The 20,938-nt window shown below is 37.1% G+C and overlaps 1 protein-coding gene across 2 annotated transcripts in view; it reads right to left on the bottom strand.

Annotated features, from left to right (window-relative positions):
• The window catches only part of LOC150102860 (mitochondrial glycine transporter-like), a 203,470-nt gene that overhangs the window by 70,585 nt on the left and 111,947 nt on the right, over positions 1-20,938 (bottom strand). For both annotated transcript variants that reach the window (XM_090398598.1, XM_090398597.1), the window contains exon 7: positions 14,256-14,325. In XM_090398598.1, coding sequence (XP_090254724.1) covers positions 14,256-14,325 — 70 coding nt within the window. The remainder of the gene's footprint in view (positions 1-14,255; positions 14,326-20,938) is intronic.

The following is a 20,938-nucleotide window of genomic DNA, read 5'->3' as shown; positions in this document are numbered from 1 at the left end:
ATATGATACTACCATTGATGCTATCTGTTCACTCCCCTGATCTTTCTCAGCACTCTCTTATTTGTGGTTTCCAGTCTTTGATCAAGAGTTTTACTTCAACTCAACTCTCAGATAAATAAGTTGAAACTGGTTTGAGTCCTGTCTTTTATATAGCTAGCTTAGTGTTTTGACATTGCATTTAAGTCAATTTTATAAAATTTCTTTAATATCTTGAAAGTTTCTATCATGTACCCTCTTTTCTACCCATCAACTAAACTTTGTAGCCTAAACGGCTTCAACCTATCCTAATTGGGAGCATTCCACAGCCCTGTTCGCTCATCTCTGAATCCTCTCTACCACCTCCTGATCCCCAAGAAATCCAGGTAACCAATTCTGTAAACAATATTTGAGATGTAGCTGAATCATTGGCAAAGGACTTATCAAGAAAGATAATAACTTCTCTATCAACTTCTGCAATATGCCTTCTGAGTTTCAACTCTGTCTCTTTTTCATTATCCCTCCCCCCGAGTCCCTAGCCTCATCAATACCCTGCAATCCAGTACCATCAATATGATACACAGTATGCAACCTTCTCAACCTGAAGTCCATAGCCATATATTTTGCAATATTAAATTGACAATCATTATCCTTTGTCCACAATGCACATTTATTTAAATCATCCTACAGAATGTCTAACATCAACCTTTATCAACTGCGGTTAAGCCAAACTGCGTTAAGCAAAACGCAGGATTTAATTAGCGTGCCGAAATTAATTGTGACAATCCCTTGATATATGCGGCAAGAGTTTTAATTAACACTCCTTTAAATTTGCCACGCAAAAACATGCAAGCCTCGTGACATGAGCATGATAACGCCATTCCTCCCACGTAGCCGGTCTCCCTGAGCCTGAGTGCCAGCCAATTACTTCGCTGCCAGCATTAAGACTTGGTGTATTACAAGCTCCAGTTGTTCTGCTGTACTTATTTACAAATTACGTTCTTCATAAATTTTAAAGCCCATTAATCTTGTCAAAGAATAAGAGCAATCCCACAACTGGGTCATTAAGTGAAAAAAAGAAGAGGAAAGTAATTATAGTATGCCCACAGATTCGAGACCCTTCGCCACTTCTGCGCATGTCCAAAAAGGAGAATCCATTCCGATAATAGGATAATCAATCCGTATTGTGGGATGAGCTGTTTATTATTACACATTGGAAAATAACTTCTCTTTTATGATCATTGTAGTTTTTTTAAAGTGGTAACTATTTTGTTTGTATAACAGTTGGAAAATTTTATCTATAAAGCACGTGATTTCGCGAGTTGGCAACCAACTCGTACGTCCTTCATATCTTTCTCCCCTTCAGCATGAATCGACTATTCTTGGCAACTCGCCAAGCAGAGATCTACAAACTGTAGGCGTACTATACCTTAAATACAAAACTTGATATAATTAAAACATTTAAACGTGGTTAAAGTAAAATCTGGTTTTACTATTTTATCCAAAGCTGATGAGTATTGCGAGCAAGGTAAAGTTGCATCTGCAAGTATGCAGATGCACACGTAACCAGAGTGCTATAATGGTTGAAATGGAAGATCTGTTGATTATTTGGCTGGAAGACTGTAATCAAAAGAGAATTCCAATTAGTGCCTATAATATTACGGCCAAAGCTGTAAGCCTCTTTTCAATATTTAAATGACTAAATATAAAGAAGACAATTCAAAATTTGCAGCTGGCAAAGACTGGCTTGAAAATTTTAAATCTAGGACTGGACTAAAGAATGTGAAAATAACAAGTGAAGCTGCAAGTGCCGATGAAGATGCTGCATCTACATTTCCTACTGAGCTGCAGAAAATTATCCAAGAAAATTTTCACGATTACCACCAATCAATGTAGATGCAACTGGCCTTTATTGGAAAAAAATGCCATCTAGAACTTTTATACCAAAAAAAGAAGAAGCCTGACTATAAAGTATCAAAAGATCGCTTAACTGTTATGCTTGGAGGGAATGCTAATGGAGATTTTAAATTGAAGCCGCTGCTTGTCTATTGAACTCAGAACCCGAGAGCTTTAAAAGGATGTAACAAGAACGCTTTACCTGTAATTAGCAGGCGAATCAGAGGGCTTGGGTTACCCAAAGTCTATTCGAAGATTGACTAAGTCTTATTTTTGCCCGGCAGTTGAAGCTTATTGCAAGAGAAATAACTTAGCTTTCAAAGCTCTTTTGCTTTTATATAACGCACCTGGTCATCCAAATTCTCTTAATCATCCGTGTGAGAATGTGAAAGTTTTATTTTCCACACCAAATATGACACCATTACTACAACCTATGGACATGAGCGTCATTGCAACTTTCAAAGCCTATTTTCTTAATGTGATTACGCTCCAAGAATTGTGGAAAAAATTTAACATTAAACATACAATTGAAACCATTTATGACTCGTGGGAGCAAGTGTCTTCTAGCTGCATGACAGCTGTTTGGAAAAACATTTTGTCGGAATGCGCTAATGACTTAGGTTGTTTTCAAAATCCTGTGAACAACGTGATTGAAGAAATCATTGCAATTGGTGAAGACCGAACTATTAATACAATAATCGATCATGGACGAATTGTAATTTTAACCACTGATTATTATATTTGATTAACACGATAACATCGAGGGATACCTGTATAGCCATTGCAGTTTGCATCATCAGCAAACCACAGAATACCCCGCCCTTAAATCTTCTCCAATATAATTGTTATACAAAATAAGGAGTAGTGGTCCTAGTACAGAAGACCAAGGTATTCCACTAGTCACCTTCATTCTCCAAGATTCCACCATATACACTCTCTAGAGCAGCTCTTGTCAGCCATCCTCCTATCCATGCTATTAGATCCATACCTATTCCCATTTTCTCCAACTTTTATAAGAGTTTTCCATCCTGTACTTTTCTATCCATGTCTGGATGTATTTACAAATATATCAACTGCATAAAACAACAATCTGTTTTACATATCCAATTTTAATTTTTAATGCCACTTTCATTAATAATGCAATCCATATAGATGATGAATAACAGTTGAGATAATGTGCATCCCCTGATTTTAAACCAAACCATCTTCCTGCCTTACAACTTAAATATAGTTTAGATATTTCTCTGTGTAATGTTCCATTTATTATCATCATTAATATCCTAAGATCTCATTGGAGTCAAAGATTCATCTAAGAGGTCCCTTTGTCATACACACACAGCTCATCATACCTTGCCTTAAGCACAGTGAAATTCTCTGCAGACACCACCCTCTCATTCAAGGCATTCCAATCATTCACAATTCTCCATGCAAAAAACCTGCTTCTCCCTCCTTATACAGCTTCCAGGGATGACTTCTTATCCTTAATCCTATAGCAACCCGTTACCAACTTGTATGCCTCTATCATATCACCACTCTTCCTCCTATCCACTAGACTCAGTAAATTGCATCTTTTAAACCTTCTTCATATTCAACATTCCAGAGATCAGAAATTATCTTAGCCAATCACCTCTGGACCCTTTCCAACAAATCTTCCATTTGAAAACCAGGCGACCAGATCTGTGCAGAGTAGTCCATGTGTGGCCTAATACAATAGAACAAGAATATCCTTACTTCTACAAGTCAGTGTCCAAGCATCATTCCCAGAATTCTTTGTGTTGTCCTCACAATTTTGGCAATATGTCCCCTATATTTCAGATCCTTATCTACTATCACTCCAAGATCTCTTATTTCCTCCACCTCCAACAAAATATCCCCAATAAGTGTAAATTCTACATCCCATCTTTGTTTCCTAAATTTTAAAACCTTACATTTTGCAATTTTGAACTGGCAACCCCACTCCTGTGTCCATTCACTCAATCTATTCAAGTCTTCTTGTAAGGCCAGAACATCTGCTCTATTCCTCATAGTTCATCTGAATTTTGCATCATCTGCAAACAACTGAATATCCCAATCCAAATCTTTGCCAATATCATTAACATACAGGTAAAACAGAACACTGAGGCACACCAATAGTGACTTTCCTCTTCTATATTACACCCTATTGTAATACCACCTCTTCAGGGAAATGCTTCTCCACACACAAATTGCTGATATATATCAGATAAACACTCTCCAATCCAATGCACTAATCTAATATCCAACCCAATCTACTCTAGTTTGACTATCAACTTATCATGCAGTAATCCATCAAAAGCCTTTGCAAAATCTAAGTATACTACTACTGTGTATCCTTCTCCTCTGCCCAAGAAAGCTCTCATCATCAAATTCCTGCCAAGTACCCTCAAAGGGGTGTACAGGATATGATAGTACTACATGAAAAATTTACATCATTACTAACTTCCTATCTACAATTTTCCTCCAAATGAGTCTGTTACTTGTCAAGACTCCAACATTATCAGATCGTATATTTCTATCGTCTAAGGCACTTTGTATCGTGTCAATCCACCTATATCTTGGTCTTTCTCTGGGTCGTTTTGCTGCCAACCTGGCAGAGAACACTTGTTTTGCTAATCTTTCCTCTCCCATTCTGTTTAAGTGACCATACCACCTGAGATTAGCTCTGCTACCGCATTCCTGGATGCTGGCAATGTCAAGTTCTTTCCTAATATCCTCTTTTTTAATATGATATTGCCATTGATGCCATCTGTTCATGCTTATAATCTTTCTCAGGACACTCATATCTGCGGTCTCTAGTCTTTGGTCGAGTGTTTTACTTCTGACCCAGCTCTCAGATCCATAAGTTAAAACTGGTTTGAACACTGTCTTGTATATAGCTAATTTTGTGTTTCGACTAATTTCTCTCTTATTCTATATGAATTTATTCAATTGACTTCCCACCATACCAGCTTTGCTGATTCTGTTGTTTATTTCTATATTTAATTTACCATCTTCAGTAAAAATCGTGCCTAAGTAGCTGAAATGTTTTACTTGTTCCACAGGTTCTCCATTCACAACACAGTTGACATTTTCAGTGATTCTGTCTATTTTCATTGTCTTTGTCTTTTTATTGCTGACCTTCATACCATATCTATTACAACAGTTATTCAATTTAGTCAGAGAATCTTGCAGACTTGTAGTGGATTTATTTAGAAGAATAACATCATCTGCATAAAGCAAAGAGCTGACATTAACATCTCCAATTTTCATATCAGGTTTAATACCACTTTCCTTCATAATGTGATCCATATAGATAATGAATAACAGAGGGGATAATGTACATCCTTGTCTCACACCAGATTTAACATTAAACCATCTTCCTGTACTTCCTTCAATTCTAACTGCTGACTTACAACTCAAATAAAGACTAAGTATTGCTTGATATAATGCCCCATTGACACCATATAACTTCAGCATATTGATTAGCTTCTCTCTTGGCACCTTGTCATATGCCTTTTCCAAATCGACAAAACTTAAATACAGATCTCTGTTATATTCCCATGCTTTCTCGACTATTTGTCGTAAAGTGAAGATCTGATCCTGACAGCCTCTAATTGGCTGAATCCAGCTTGTTCTTCACCAAGCTTTTCTTCCACAATTCTTCTCAACCGTTTCTCAAGTATACTTGCATAGATCTTGCCAGGAACACTCAGTAGGGAAATACCTCTGTAATTCTCACATTCAGTTTTATTTCCCTTTTTATATATCGGTAGTATGAGAGCTCTACTCCAATCATCAGGAATTCATCCCTCTGTCCAGGCTTTCTGAAATATGCAGTGCAGCCACTGTAAGACTCTTATCCCACCATACTTCAGGATTTCTGGTCGAATATTTATCTATTCCTGCTGCCCTTCCACATTTCAAGCCTTTGATGGCTTTTTCTACTTCAAGTATGGATATAAATTCCTGACTGCATGCCTGGTCAGTGTTTTTTACCACTGTATTGTCATCAATGCTTGTTTCATTTAGCAGTTTTTCAAAGTAATTACTCCATACTTCAAGGATATCTTTTTCTCCAGTTTTCATGTCACCTTTATCATCTCTAACTCCTTTTACAGCACTCTTTCCTCCATTCCTAAGCTTCTTCAACAATCTCCAGGATATTTTGTCACCTTCTTGATATTTATTTTCTATATTCTTGCCAAAGTCCTCCCATCACTTTTGTTTAGCTAGTTTTACACAGTATTTAGCATTCTTGCATTTGTCTCTATATTGTCTAAGAGCACAAGCTGAATTATTTGACAGGAACGTTTGATATGCTTTCTTCTTTTCCTTCACTGCCTCTGTAACTTCCTGTGTCCACCAGGGAGTTCTGATTTTTCCATCCTTGCACACAACCTCACCACATGCCTCTCTGGCAGAATCAATCAATGTTTTCTTCAGAGTTTGCCACTGAATCTCCAAGGTTTGATTCCTGTTCTCAAATTCTTTCATTTTTTCTTCAATAATCTGTGTATTTTAGTCTACAGTTCACATCCGAGAGCTAATCAAGTTTTATTCGCTTTAAAACTTTCTTACATGTTATTCTTTTCACTATGAAATTCAATTTTATCCTGTTCAAGACTAAATAGTGATCTCTTCCAATTTCAAATCCTCTGTACATTCTGGTGTCCTGCACCAGGGAGAAAACATCACTATCAACAATAACCTATTCAATATGACTTTTCTTATTCCTAGCCTCTTCTCTCCATCTGAATTTGTGCACATTTTTATTTTGGAACATGGTGTTAGTAATAACCAGTCTATGTCCTGAGCAGAAATCCAACAGATATTTGCCATTATTATTAGCTTTGCTCTTTTCTCCAAATTTTCCCAAAATATTTTTGTATGTCTCACAATTATTTCCTACTCTGCTATTTAGATCCCCAACAAGGACCAACTTTTCCTTTTTTATTGTGTCAGTTGCTTTTTCTAAAGCCTCAAAAAATTCCTCCACTTCTACCTTAGTAGAACCTTCTGTGGGACCATAGGCACAAATAAGTCTCATTGTCCAGTTCCCCATTCTCATATTTGCCCACATTACTCTAATTGAGACTGAGTGCCATTCAAGAAGATTAGCCTCATATTTTGTGTTGAATACTATGGCTACTCCTTCTTTTCCTTGATTGTCATTGCCTGAATATAACATTTTGTATTTATTGCTCAGAAAGATCTCACCAGTTTTGGTCTTTTTTGTTTCAGTTCAGAATTAGATAAGTATGTCGATCTGGTACTTATCTAATTCCTCAGCTAGCTCCATTTTTTTGCCATTCAGGATTCTTACGTTGATAGTACCGATCTTTAACTCTAGTGATGTTGAGTTGTGGTTTGTTTTCAGATTTGTCACCTATTGTAATAAATAAGTATATTACTAAAACATGACCTCCCTTCAGCAAATTCATGCTGTCCATCAAAGATAATACCATTGTTGTCAATCCAATTATGGATCCTAGTTCTCACCAGCTTCTCCAACAACTTAACCACAACAACTGACACACAGATAGGCCTATAATTTGATGCTCGAGTTCTATCACCTGCCTTATGAAGCGGAACAATCTTGCTCTCTTTCCATTCCTTTGGAAATTGATCAGTACAAGACTCATATTAAACAAATATGTCAGGGCAGATGCCAACTCCCTGGCATATTCCTTCAGAATGCATGGTGATATCATCAAGTCCCACAGCCTTATTAACATCCACTATGTTAACGTTGCTCAAATCCCCTTTTACCTGTTGCTCACTTATAGTCAGTGTCAAAATATTTAATGAACTGCTCATTAAATATCTCAACCATATCTTCTGCAGCAGTTGTTCTTATACCATTTCTCCAAATAATGTCATCCTTCCATAATCTTTTTTTTTTCTCTCTTTCTTTTTGCTGGCTACATATCGAAAGAACTCCCTAGGATTTGTTTGGTTTCATTAGCTAACTATCGCTGATATTGAACATTTACTACCCATGCCAAAAAAAGTCACCCACCTTGCTTGTTCTTTGTAATCCTCATGGAATTGATTACTACCACTCCTCTTATGAAGAGATTATGCTTAATCTCTTCATTCATCCATTTCACACCTACTTCATTTAACCTTCTGACCTTGGAATACATTTAGTTATTGTTTCTAATAGACAGTTCTTGAATATCACCCAAGCAGCATTGATCTCCTTTCCACCCAAATCCTCATCCATGCTACACCTGCAAGCTGTCTCCTCAGCTTCTCATAATCACCAGCCTTGTCATCATCATCAACAACCATGGTTCCAATGCCTGCAGGTGTCTGATGCCACCTTGGCATGATTCTTCCATTGCATTCTATTTTGTGCAAAATGACTCAGTTTGTGTATAAAGTTTCTGCACCATTTGATGTCATCACCCCATTCTCTGTTTGGTTTTCCTTTTTTTGTTCTTTCCTTAAATCATCCCAAACAGCAGCATTTTTTATTTTCCTCTCATCATTCATTCTATATATATGGCCAAAGAGACATAGTTTCCTTTTGATTATTTTCTGGACCGGGTTTTCTTTTGGTTGTATTCATCTGTAGATTTCCTCATTGTTCACTTTCTGGATCCAGCTTATTCTCAAGATCTTTCTATAGCACTTCCTCTCAAATGCTAATATCCTCTTTTCAGATTCTCTCAGGAATACCCAGGCCTTGTATCCATAGAGCATGCTGCTGAAGATACAGGTTTCTACAATGCGCAGTTTAGTTTGCATCTTTATAGCTCGGCTCTTCCATATTTTGTCCATGACTTTTAAAATAGTTGTTGCTCTGGCTATCCTAATTTTTATCTCTTTTTTGGGATCCAAGTCATGCGGCATCCAAGATATGTGAATTGTTCCACATTTTCCAGTTGAAATCTGTCTATAGTAACTCTGTTCAGTAACTCCTGTTGTCCAAATATCATTGTTTTAGTTTTTTCAAAGTTCACATTTAGTTGATATCTTTTTCCTTCTGTGTATAATGTTTGCAATGTTTGTTCCAGCCTTGCTGCATTTTCTTCAATTAGGATGATGTCATCTGCAAAGCAGAGGTAGTTTATTCTCATGCCATTTAGTTTGTATATGCGTGGAACTACAACCAGCCTTGTAGTTGCACACACATATACCCTTTTCCTCACAGAAGTCCTCATACTGCTAGCAACTACCCAGGTAATCACTTCATGGACACTCTCACCGACTGGGGGGGTGATTTGACTCCTCATTTATACTAACATCATCTGATGAAATGAGATGATCAAATCCAAGACTAAATTCTCGTGCTTCCTCTGTTATATACTGTCTGAGATAGTTGTCCCTCAAAAACTCCAGAAATTCTTCTTCTTCTTTTTTTTTACTTCTGGTTGCTATTTCATCATCCCAGTCTATATTACCAAAATTAAAATCATCCATAACAATCACCCTATTCTTATTTGCTTGGCTAATTTGATTATATATTTTATGGTTGCTACCATGCACATTACCAGGCCTATAGCAACATCTAAGTATTTCATTCTGTTCACCTCTATCTCAGACCATACTGATTCAAAACCACTGCCACTATTTCTCCTTTACATCTCTGCCCTACATGGACATAACTGTTTCTCTATCATCAATAGCACTCCACCTTCTTTTTTACCTCCTTTTTTACTATCTTCACAAAATACATCATACCCTTCCATCTCTATTCCTGTCAGGATGTCATCCTCATCCAACCATGTCTCACTTATTCGCAATTTTGGGGGAATAAACTCAACCAATGCAACCATTTCATTTGCCTTGTTTCTTATGCTTCTAGCATTTGAATACAAACATAGTAACTCATTCCTGGATATATAACAAGTTTCACTGGCTTATCCATACTTTCCTTGAGCCATTTCTTTTTCTCTTTATTCATCTGAGAATCTTCTTAAAAATGAACTGTTTTCAATAGTTCCTAGGTCATTCCCTTCCCCCTTTTGTTTACACATGCATTCACATCCTCTTGGGGCATCAGCCTTTCTCACGCTGAGATTCCCTATCCATCCTGTGTGTCTTTCCATTTTCCTCTTTGTCTTTCACACGTTCTATCTTGCTCTAAACTCATGCTACTCATTTGTTCAGTTATAAGCACCTCTTCAATCTCTCCTTCCTTACTCTCCTCCTCTTTCACGTCAATTCGTACTTGATCAGATTCATTCTCTGCACTCATTACTCTTCCTTCCAGCAGCAGCAGTCTCTCCAAATCACTTACAATGAAACCATTCATATGCAGTAAACCACTCTTATACAGTTCAATTCATCCTTCAAACTCATTTCACACATTAAACAAACTGCACTTCTTTCTTGTCACACATTTCTGCTAACTTATCATTCACAATTTTTTGCTCTCCACCTCATCTCATCATTATTATACCTGGCCAACACACTGACTACCTTTCCTATCACACTATTATCTTTTATCCTTCTCAACAACCTCCTGATATCCAATCTTACATTTTCATTGTTCCCAGTCAAGTCAAGTCAAGTCATTGGTCCCTATTACCACTACCAACTCTTATAAGCACCACTTCAATCTCTTCTTCCTTACTCCTCCTCTTTCACATCAATTCTTACTCATATCCATCATCTCAATCACTCTATTCATTTTATCTCCAGGACGACAAACCTTGTGCATCTTCTTACTTACCACACCACTAATAATCAAATTATCACACAACTCCACCTGCGAGTCTTTCGTTACCCCTCTGATACCAACATCATTCGTTTTAGTCTTCTTCACTCTTTCATACATATGTATAATTCTCTTCATTGCACTCTGCATCCATCTCATCCCTCGCCTCATCTTTACCAACTCAGCTTTCAAATCTCGCATCTTTTTTGCTATCATTCACTATTTTATCACCAATCACACACTCTTGTTTTCCATCAATGCCACTCGACACTTTACCATTAACTGCACTGTTTTTCAACTTCTGCCACATTCGTATCACTTTCATCATTCTTACTATCAATTGTTTTGCTCAGCAGATCACTTGTTCCCTTTTTTAAAACTTTTTTTACCACTATTTCGCAGCTCTTTTACAATGTCTCTCTTTGCTATCAGATGAGCATTTATCCTTTTTATGCTACTAACACTTTTGGTTACTGATATGTTACTGCCCATCAAGTCCACATTCAGATCACACTTTGTCCAGCCACCCTCCTATCCATGCTACTAGCTCCATATCCATTCCCATTTGCTCCAACTTTTGTAACAGTTTTCCATCATGTAGACTTGCACTAGATGTATTTATGAGTACATCATCTGCATAAAGCAACGATCTGTTTGATATATCCAATTTTAATATAATTGTTACTTTACCCTATAGAATTGTAGCGTTTTGAACAGTGTTTCTCTGGGTACCTTGTCATATGCCTTTTCTAGATCTACAAAACTTAAGTACAGATTCTTCTCATATTCCCATGATTTCTCAACTATTTGTCATAGTGAAAATCTAGTCTTCTGACAACTTCTATTTGACCTATATTATTTTCCTGCTGCTGATGGATACCCTGTTCTTTATAACCCCTCCATAACATCCTCTTTCTCAGAAGTTTCTGCATAATTCCATGATTCATCCATTTCACTGCTGCTTGATTTCTGTCCATGTCAGCATCAGAGAAAAATATGCATTGACATTTCTGGCACAAGACAAGACAGCAGACAAGGATTAGCCTTGGAACATCCTATGGAGCCGCATTTGGGCTATAGATAATCTTCATGCAATTCAACAAGTTCCCTTAGATTTGCTAAAGGTCACAGTATGGAGAGGATTTATATATAGCCACATTCGTTATCAGGCCATTTTTCTTCAAAGAGATCCAAATGGACCCCCAGACCTGCATGGTCATGGGTGAGTGTTATCAGGGCATGTTGAGTAGTTTAGTCATCCAACAACTGCAGCAAAGCAGATGCCTGAACACAACAGTGTCGATGCAAGGGTAGAGCACCTTGCTACATAGGATGTGAAGTTCAACAATTATTGTGTCAACATTTCACAGAGGATAGAGTAATCAGTCATTCATTTTCTATGAAATGGCCACTGCATTCAGCAGATCTTAACCCCTGTGACTTTTGGCATTGGAGTTACCCAAAAAGTATGCTGTATTGGGGAAAAATTCTTCATCTGGCAGATCTGAAAGACAAAATTGCACATCATATGCGAAACCTTTTGAGATCAGCTGCATTCTGCTGAAAGCAATGCCATATGGTGGTATCAGCTATTGGTCCTGCACAAAGGTCAACACATTGAATGTCACTTCCATTAATCATCTGGATCTCTCTGACAGCTGCTTGCAGCATGCCATCTCTATGTGATATGTGTTTTTTTTTTTTTATCACATTAATTTTATGAAATGAGTGAAATACACATCTTCGAATGACTTCGTCTGTCATTGACTCTGAATCATTTCATAATCACATACCATCCAGTTCACATTAACATAATGTTCTACTGGTCGCAGCACATTATTTTCCCTATCAGTCATTTTTGAACTTTTTTTTTTTAATTGTCATTGACTCTGAATCATTTCATAATCACATACCATCCAGTTCACATTAACATAATGTTCTACTGGTCGCAGCACATTATTTTCCCTATCAGTCATTTTTGAACTTTTTTTTTAATTGTCAAATTGCCAATGACCTAGTCAAGAATACCCACCAAGTTTGATGGTATTTTGTCTGACTCTCTCTACAGATTGTCTTGAATAGGGATACTTTAATTTGAAAAACCCTGTATATTTCTTTTCAATGCCATACTTTTATCCTGTTCTAATCTAAATTGTAATCATTTTTGTATTTTAAATCCCCTTTATGCTCATCAGCAACTATCAAGATATCTTATTAACTTTATTTTTTTCTCCGAATTTTTTCAAACAACATCAACCAATTTTTCATTTTTCAACTTAGCTACCCTCTCTAATTTCTCATTTTGAAATTTGCCCACATCACTCTACTTAAAATTGCTTACTATTCAACATTTATCTTAATGTCAGTTTTGACTATTAGAGCTATTCCTTCCTTTTCCTGATCACTGCTGATCAGGAAAAGGAATTAGTCAGCTAATGAACTAGTTTCAGTAGCTGACTAGAACTACCTGATTCCCTGAAAAAAAAAAAAAAGAAAGAAGTTAAACAGGAGGAAGGCCTTGTTTAACTTGGTTATGCCCCATACAGCCTCACATTATCATCATGATGGACCATCATTTGTGGTTTAAACCAATATGGTATACAATTTGGCAGGCAGCTAATTAAACTGACAGCCCATTGTCATTAATTCAGTATCCTGATAGTTATCTAATAACAGGCTGGCTGCACATGAGAAAAAGAATTGGCTCTCAATGCATTCCTTACAGGCTATGTGGCAATTTCTTCCTCGTTACCTAACTTTGACCCTTAAGCAATTCTAAACTCCACTTATTTTTAAAATGATTATTGAAGAATCATATTCTATCACCATCTTTAGTTATTTATTTTTAGTTATTATAGTAAGCAAAATCACCTATAGTTAGCAGATTTATCAAATCTCCAGGTATAATGATATGGATGTCCATGCCAGTTGTTGGGAGGCGAGTTAAAAAAAAAAAACTGCCTAAATGTTAACTATCTTATTTCTGCTTAGAAAAAAAATAAAATAAATGTTCCTTTCTTTGTAAATCTGAATCTAGATTTCTTCCCAGACAAGAGGTATATCTTTACTCATCTGCACTATTTCACCTCTGTCATACAAAACTGGAAAGTAATTTCTAATTAAAGCAATTTTTTTAAAAATGGTCATAGGTGTGAAGGATTATTTTGGTATTCTCATTACAACTTCAAAAGATAACCTGAGAGGCCTAATATATATGATCACATACGAGGTTATCAATAAATGAAAAGAAATAATTCAAAGTGCTCAGTATTTCATATTAACTGTTAGAATTTTTAGCAATTAACTCTCCTACAACAAACACTGTTATAGTGAACTTGCTCACTATAAAAAACTGAAACTCCTAGCCAAGGCTTCATGGGCATCAATGCTAAGAAAATGCACTCTGTCTACTATAATTTAATAAACAGCAATCATAAACATTATAGAAAATTCCTTATGAATTTTCTATAATGAGAGCAGAATTCACTGCATTCTGACTTCTAATATAATAAAACAGTTTAATTTCTTAATAATATGATGTAATGTTTAAGTGCAAATAACAGTTTCTGCTTACATATTCTATAGCTGTGTCCAACTTAAGGCTACAAATAATCCTTGGAATTGAAAGGGAGGAGATAAAAGAAAATTATTTGTACTACATACACATGCACAGGGCTATTATTAAATAAGAAAATATTGTACTTAAGACAATAAATACCTTTTGCTCCTTCAGTTTTATATATGACTTGTATAGCTTGAAAGATACTACCATATGCATAAACTCCACTCTAGAAAGAAAAAAAAAATTGATTTCTTTGCATATGAGATGAGATAAATGCATGTTAACAAACAAATCACAGTACACAAACTCATATCACATCCTTTAAAAATAAACTTATTTATATTTAAAAAAAAAAAAAAAAAACTTTTATTCAGTGAAGTTTAAGAAAGACCACTTTTCTCCACACAGCAAGAACAGACTGAGGATTTGTGGGTTGCAAAAGTTGGTTGATAGGAAAAAAGAAAGGATGTGAAAGAAACATTTAAGTTACTTAAAGGGTTTTATAGGATTGATGAAGAGGAAATATTTTAACACTTGGCTAGAGAGTGCAGAACACAATGTCATCCCTGAAATTCGAGTAAGTGTGATTAGCAAGGTGTGGGGACTAGATTTTTCTCTTGGAGAATGGTGAATGAATGGAATGGGTTGCCAGAGGCAGTTCTCCCACTATTAGTCTTCAGACTCCATGGAGGTGACCATACAATAATAATAATAATAAAAAATTACATATTACCCTTGAATTGATGAGAGTGACCATGAAGTGATTACCTGGGTTGTTTGCCAGCAGTGTGAATCGTTGTGAGAAAAGGGTATATGTGGAACTACAAGGCTAGTGATTATGAGGAGCTCAAGAGACAAGATGAAATGGATGAATGAACAGATTAAGCATGAGATACAGAAGAAAATGGCATTATGAAGTCAGCATAAGAAAAGTGGTAATAACCAATTCCATGAGGATGACTTGGTTGGTAAGTTAGCTAATGAAACCAAAAAAGAATCCTAGGGAGTTCTTTCGATAGGTAGCCAGCAGAAAAAAAAGAATGATTATGGAAGGATGGCATAGATTGAAGAAAATGGTATAAGAACAACTGCTGTGGAAGATATAGTGGAGATACTTCATGAGCAGTTCATAAAGGTCATTCATTCTTGTGAATGTGACATGGAAAGATTGAGAGCAGTTAGTGATGGGAAGGAGAGACTGACTGTAAGTGAGCAAGAGATATATGGAGAATTGAGCAAACTTGATGTTAATAAGTCTGTGAGACTTGATGATATCACCATGTATTCTGAAGGAATGTGCTAGGAAGTTGGCATCTGTCTTGAAATATTTGATTAATATGAGTCTTGTACTGGGGCAAGTTCCAAAGGAGTGGAAGGAGAGGAAGATTATGCCACTTCATAAGGCAGGTGATAGAACTCAAGCATCAAATTATAGGCCTGTGTGTCAGGTGTTGTGATTAAGTTGTTGGAGAGGCTGGTGAGAACCAGGATCCATAATTGGGTTGACAACAATGGTATTATTATTATCCAGGCCTCCATGGCGTCAAAAGACTCATCGTGGGAGGTCATTCATAGGAAACACAAAGTTTATCATAAAACTCCTTGAACTCATTGACTGTTCTTGCCCTAACCACTCTCTCAGGCAATGCATTCCACAGTTCAACCACCCTCCATGCAAAGAAACCACTCCTCACCCTCTTGCTCACAGCTTCCTTTCATAATTTCCAGGGATGGCCCCATTGTCATTGCTCCTTCCCACAAAATGAAAGAACTCCCCAATGTCTACCCTGAAACTGCCTCTCAACAGTTTAAAAATCTCAATCATATCACCTCTCCTCCTACTTCTATCCACCAAACTCTGCAGTCCACATTCCCTCACTGACATTGTACAGTCCTGAAACCATCTTTGTTATCCAACTCTGTACCATTTCCACAGTCAATTTATCCCTTTCAAATCCTGGGGACTAAATTTGAGAACAATAGTCTAAGTGTGGTCTGATCAGGGTCTTATACAACAGAATGATAACGCTTATCTCTGCAGTCAGTGTCCTTCTCAGTATTGCAGCAATCCTCTGGGTTATTTTCACCACCTTTGCAATATGCACCCTGAATTTCAGTTTTCTATCAATCATCATCCCCAGATCTCATGTCACCTCTACTTCCTCCAGTACAGCTCCTCCAATTGAATATGCATCTTCCCATCGATGGATCCAAAACTTAAAGCCTATACATTTTGCAGCATTAAACTGACACCCCATTTATTTGCCCATATGTCAAGTTTATTCAAATCCTCTTGCAGGGCTGCCACATCTGCACTATTACTGATAACCCTTCCCAGCTTCACATAATCTGCAAAACCATGCAAGCCATTGACAATATCATTGATATAAAGGTTCAATTTCAACAGGTCCCAGTTCCCCTGTGGAACCCCACTTGTAACCTTCTGCTTCCTTGATATTGTCCCACCATTCTCTCTCTCTCACAACTCTCTGATACCTATCAGACAGATAATCCTGAATCCATTTGACTAACCCAACATTTAAACTCATGTGCTGCAACTTAAATATTAGTTTATCATGTGGCATCCTGTCAAACGCCTTTGCAAAATCCAAGAAAATGGCAGTATATGCCTTTCCCTCATCAACTGCACTTGTCACTTTATTATAAAAGGCAATCATATTACTAAAGCAAGAGTGCTCATTAACAAATCCATGTCGATACTCACAGATAACATTACCCTCATCTTCCCAATGCTGTTTATAATCCCTCACTAATTTCTCCAAGACCTTAACTACTGATGACATACAAACTGGCCTATAATTAGACACTTCTAGTCTGCTACTGTTGTTGTGCAGAGGCACTATCTTCCCTTCCTTCCCTGGTACCTTTCCCCTAGCCAGACTTATTGAAGAGCCAGGTCAATGGAGCTGTCAGTTATTTTGCATTCTCTCAAAACCCGTGATGAAATACCATCCAGTCCCACTCCCACAGCTTTACTGATTTCCAGAGTATTCAGTATTTGGAACACACTCTCCTCTTGCACCTCTAAACCCTGAACCTGCACTATCCCTCTAGTATTAAAACCTTCTCCAGGATGAAATACTCCAATAAAGTGCTCATTGAACAACTCCACTATCTGCATCAATCACTATATTCCCATTTTTATCCCACAATGCCATTCTTCCACAATCATTTCTCCTCCTACTGGCGACATAGCTAAAAAATTCCCTAGGATTTTTCATTTTAGAAATTATGGAGTATACAACCATGTTATAAATAACTATTTAAATTTACCGACGTTTAGACCTTCATATTAAGGTCATCATCTGGAGTATATATAAATATACAAGAACAAGCTGAGTTATATTTCACGTAGTGAGCTAAAGAAACAATGATTTGATCACCGGTTATTCTACTGGCATGACCTCTAGTGGAAAAAAAAAAATAACATAAAATTACAAATTAATTCATTATTTAGAAACTATATCAAAGCTAAATTCTATTTAAGATAACATGAGTAAATAGAATTTAGCTTTGATGTAGTTTCTAAATAATTAATTAATTTGTAATTTTATCTGATTTTTTGTTTTCCACTAGAGGTCATGCCAGTAGAATAACCAGTGATCAAATCATTGTTTCTTTAGCTTACTGTGTGAAATGTAACTCAGCTGTCCTTGTATATTTGCATATACTCCAGATGATGATCTTAATATGAAAGTCAAAATCGGGAAATTAAAATAGTTATTTATAACACGGTTGTAAAGTCCATAATTTCTAAAATGAATGCTGATCGCCGTGCAACACTAAAAGAAAGGATCCTAGGATTTTCTTTGGATCTTAGTACCAATCTCTTCTCATATTCCAGTTTCGCATTCCTCACCATACTAGTCACTCACCTGGCCTGCATCTTATATTCTTCATGTATATCTGCCCTCCATCCCTCTCCTTATATCTCACCATAATCTCTTTTTCAAATGCAGTTCCTGTTACTGTTTGTCATCCACTTTACACCAAATTGGGTCTGCTCCTTCACTCGTGGAATGCAGCTTACTATTGCTGCTAACAAATATTCACTAATGATATCCTGGCCTTCCAATTCTGCCCTCCATTGAACTGCCCCTAGTTGATACCTAGACTATTATAATCACCTGCTTTATGATTCCACATACATTCCCTTTTCTTTGATACACCTGCATGTCTATTCATCTTCCAAATCAAAACCACATGATCACTCTCTCCAACTGGTGGGAGAGATGTCATCTCACTTATTATCAGCTCTTCTGACAATATGACCAAATCGAAAACTCTTGAACCTCTTGTTCTCTAAGACATTTGTCCTTCAAGAATTGTATAAATTCCATCATGCATTTTACTTATTACTACATGCATTTTCTTCTTCCCAGCTTATACTGCTGTAGTTAAAATCTCCCATAACAATCATTCTTCTTGCACTTGCCAAGCTCAACTGCCTATACATCTCCTGCTCCCCACCCTCTGTGCACCTTGGTTTATAGCAATATCCCACTAAATATCCTGTCTTGGCTACTTCTACCTCACACCATATGCTTTCAAACCATTAGTGTCACTGCCTTCCAAAGCCTCCACTCTTAGAAGACATAAGTCATCACTTATCATAAGCAGTACTCCACCACCACATTTTCTTTTCCTATCCTGCCGAAAAATGCTGTTCCCTGCCATTTCAATTCCTGTTATTATATCATCCTCCGTCAACCACGTCTCAGAGATCCCAATAATTTTTGGCCAGGCTGACACTATTAGTGCAACCAATTCATCTCCTTTATTTCGGATACTCCTGGCATTAGTATAGAGCATAAAAATATCACTACTTCCATATCAATCATTGTCCCCTCTCGACCCCACTGAACTCAGTGTTACCCGATGTCATCCCCTTCCCCCTAGCACCCATTCCCACAAGAGGCCACCCCTGCTACCATCCACCCTTAGAATTCTAGTTTCCCTGCATTGACACACTGACCCATTCAGAAAACAGCAATCTCTCCAGATGCCTTCATCCTTCCTCATTCAAATGTAAGCAGGCTCTCGCATACAGTTCCCTTCTGTCCTCAAATGCTCTCTAAGCATCCACATATTCCAATCCTCTCTTCTGACACATTCTGGCCATTATGCTATTCAGGATTACTGTTCTTCTGCTCAGGATTACTGTTCACTATCATACCTGGAAAACACACACACACAATCTTTCCTCTCTGCATTTTCTTTTGCACAACTTCAAGCAAGAATCTCTTGCTGACCGATTTACATTGCCTCTCAAGTCATTCGTTCCCACCATCACAATCATTTCATCCATGCTTTCACCCCTCTTAATTGCCATAGCCACATTTTCTATCATCCCTCCAGACAAATACACCTCTAGCATGCTATCTGATACACCAAAGATCATTTCCTCTCTCTGAATGTTTCCATTCTCCCCTACTCTATAATTCCCATAACTCTCTCTCTCTCACTCCCTCTTTTCTACTGTTTCTATTCTCTCCTCTTCTATCATTCCCATACCTCTCTCTCTCCTACTGTTTCTATTTTCCTCTTCTATAATTTCCAAAACTCTCTCACTCCTACTCTGATTACCCTTGCATTCATCTCTTCCATTCTCCTAATCTAATCTTTCATACTTCTCATCTCATTCACAAGACATTCCACCTCCTCTTTCAGCTCATCTATTCCTCTCTGCAAGTTAGTCACTCTTACTTGCCATTCATTCTCCCAATCAAGACCATCTCTGAAAACTTCACAGTCATTCAAGCCTTCCACACTCCCAACTCTTATTTTCTCATTTATTTTGCTCGTCATTCTCTCCTATCACACTACTCATCTCCCAACATTCATTCCCCATCCCTGATGCAACTAGGTCGGTTATCGAAATAACTAATTCATTGAATTCCTCCCATTGTTTACATTTTGTGCATATATGCACTCCCCCTTCTCTCACCCACATATCCAACTCCCAGGATGATTACATGCTGCAAGCACTGCATGCCACAAAGTCCTTTATTATGTTATGTATAATAGAGTTCTTAAATGGCAGAGGACTTGGTGACACACCATTTGTGATTGCAGCTGCAGCCGCCATCAATTCCTTACTGCCGAGAAACTACTAAACTAAATGCTAAATATATATAAACGCTATATAAGAATGTATCATATATATATATATATATATGATACATTATATTCAACTATACTAAACGAAAACTTATCTTCTCTTCCACTGCAAATGATGCCAACTGTGACCTTGCCTTATCTCACCTATTATCTTTGATAGACAACATGAATTTGCTAAAGGGAGGTCATGTTTTAGTAATCTACTTATTACAATAGGGTGGCAGGTTCCTTGGACAGAGGGACACAGCAGTATACTTAGATTTTGCAAAGGCTTTCAATAGATGGCCACATGATAAGTCGATAGTCAAACTAGAGCAGATGAGGTTGGATATTAGATTAATGCACTGGATCAGTAACTTGCTATCTAATAGGTATCGGCAAGTTGTGTATGGGGGAGCAATATCCCAGAAGAGGAAAGTCACTAGTGGTGTGCCTCAGGGTTCTGTTTTAGGGCCACTGCTGTTTAACCTGTATGTTAATGATATTGGTGACGATTTGGATGGGGATATTCAGTTGTTTGCAGATGATGCAAAGTTGGGAGACTATGAAGAGTAGAGAAGATGTTGTGGTCTTACAAGAAGACTTGAATAGTGAATAGGCATGGGAATAGGGATGCAAGTTCAATGTTGCAAAATGTAAGGTTTTAAAATTTGAGAAAGAAAGATGGAATGTAGAATTTACACCTGTTGGGGATATTT

This window comes from Typopeltis vanoorti, chromosome 9 (genome assembly GCF_054136105.1).
Source record: "Typopeltis vanoorti isolate ZY-2024b chromosome 9, IOZ_Tvanoo_1.0, whole genome shotgun sequence".
NCBI lineage: Eukaryota > Metazoa > Arthropoda > Arachnida > Uropygi > Thelyphonidae > Typopeltis > Typopeltis vanoorti.
The sequence above is the reverse complement of the archived record's forward strand: the minus strand, read 5'-3'. Positions and strand labels throughout refer to the sequence as shown.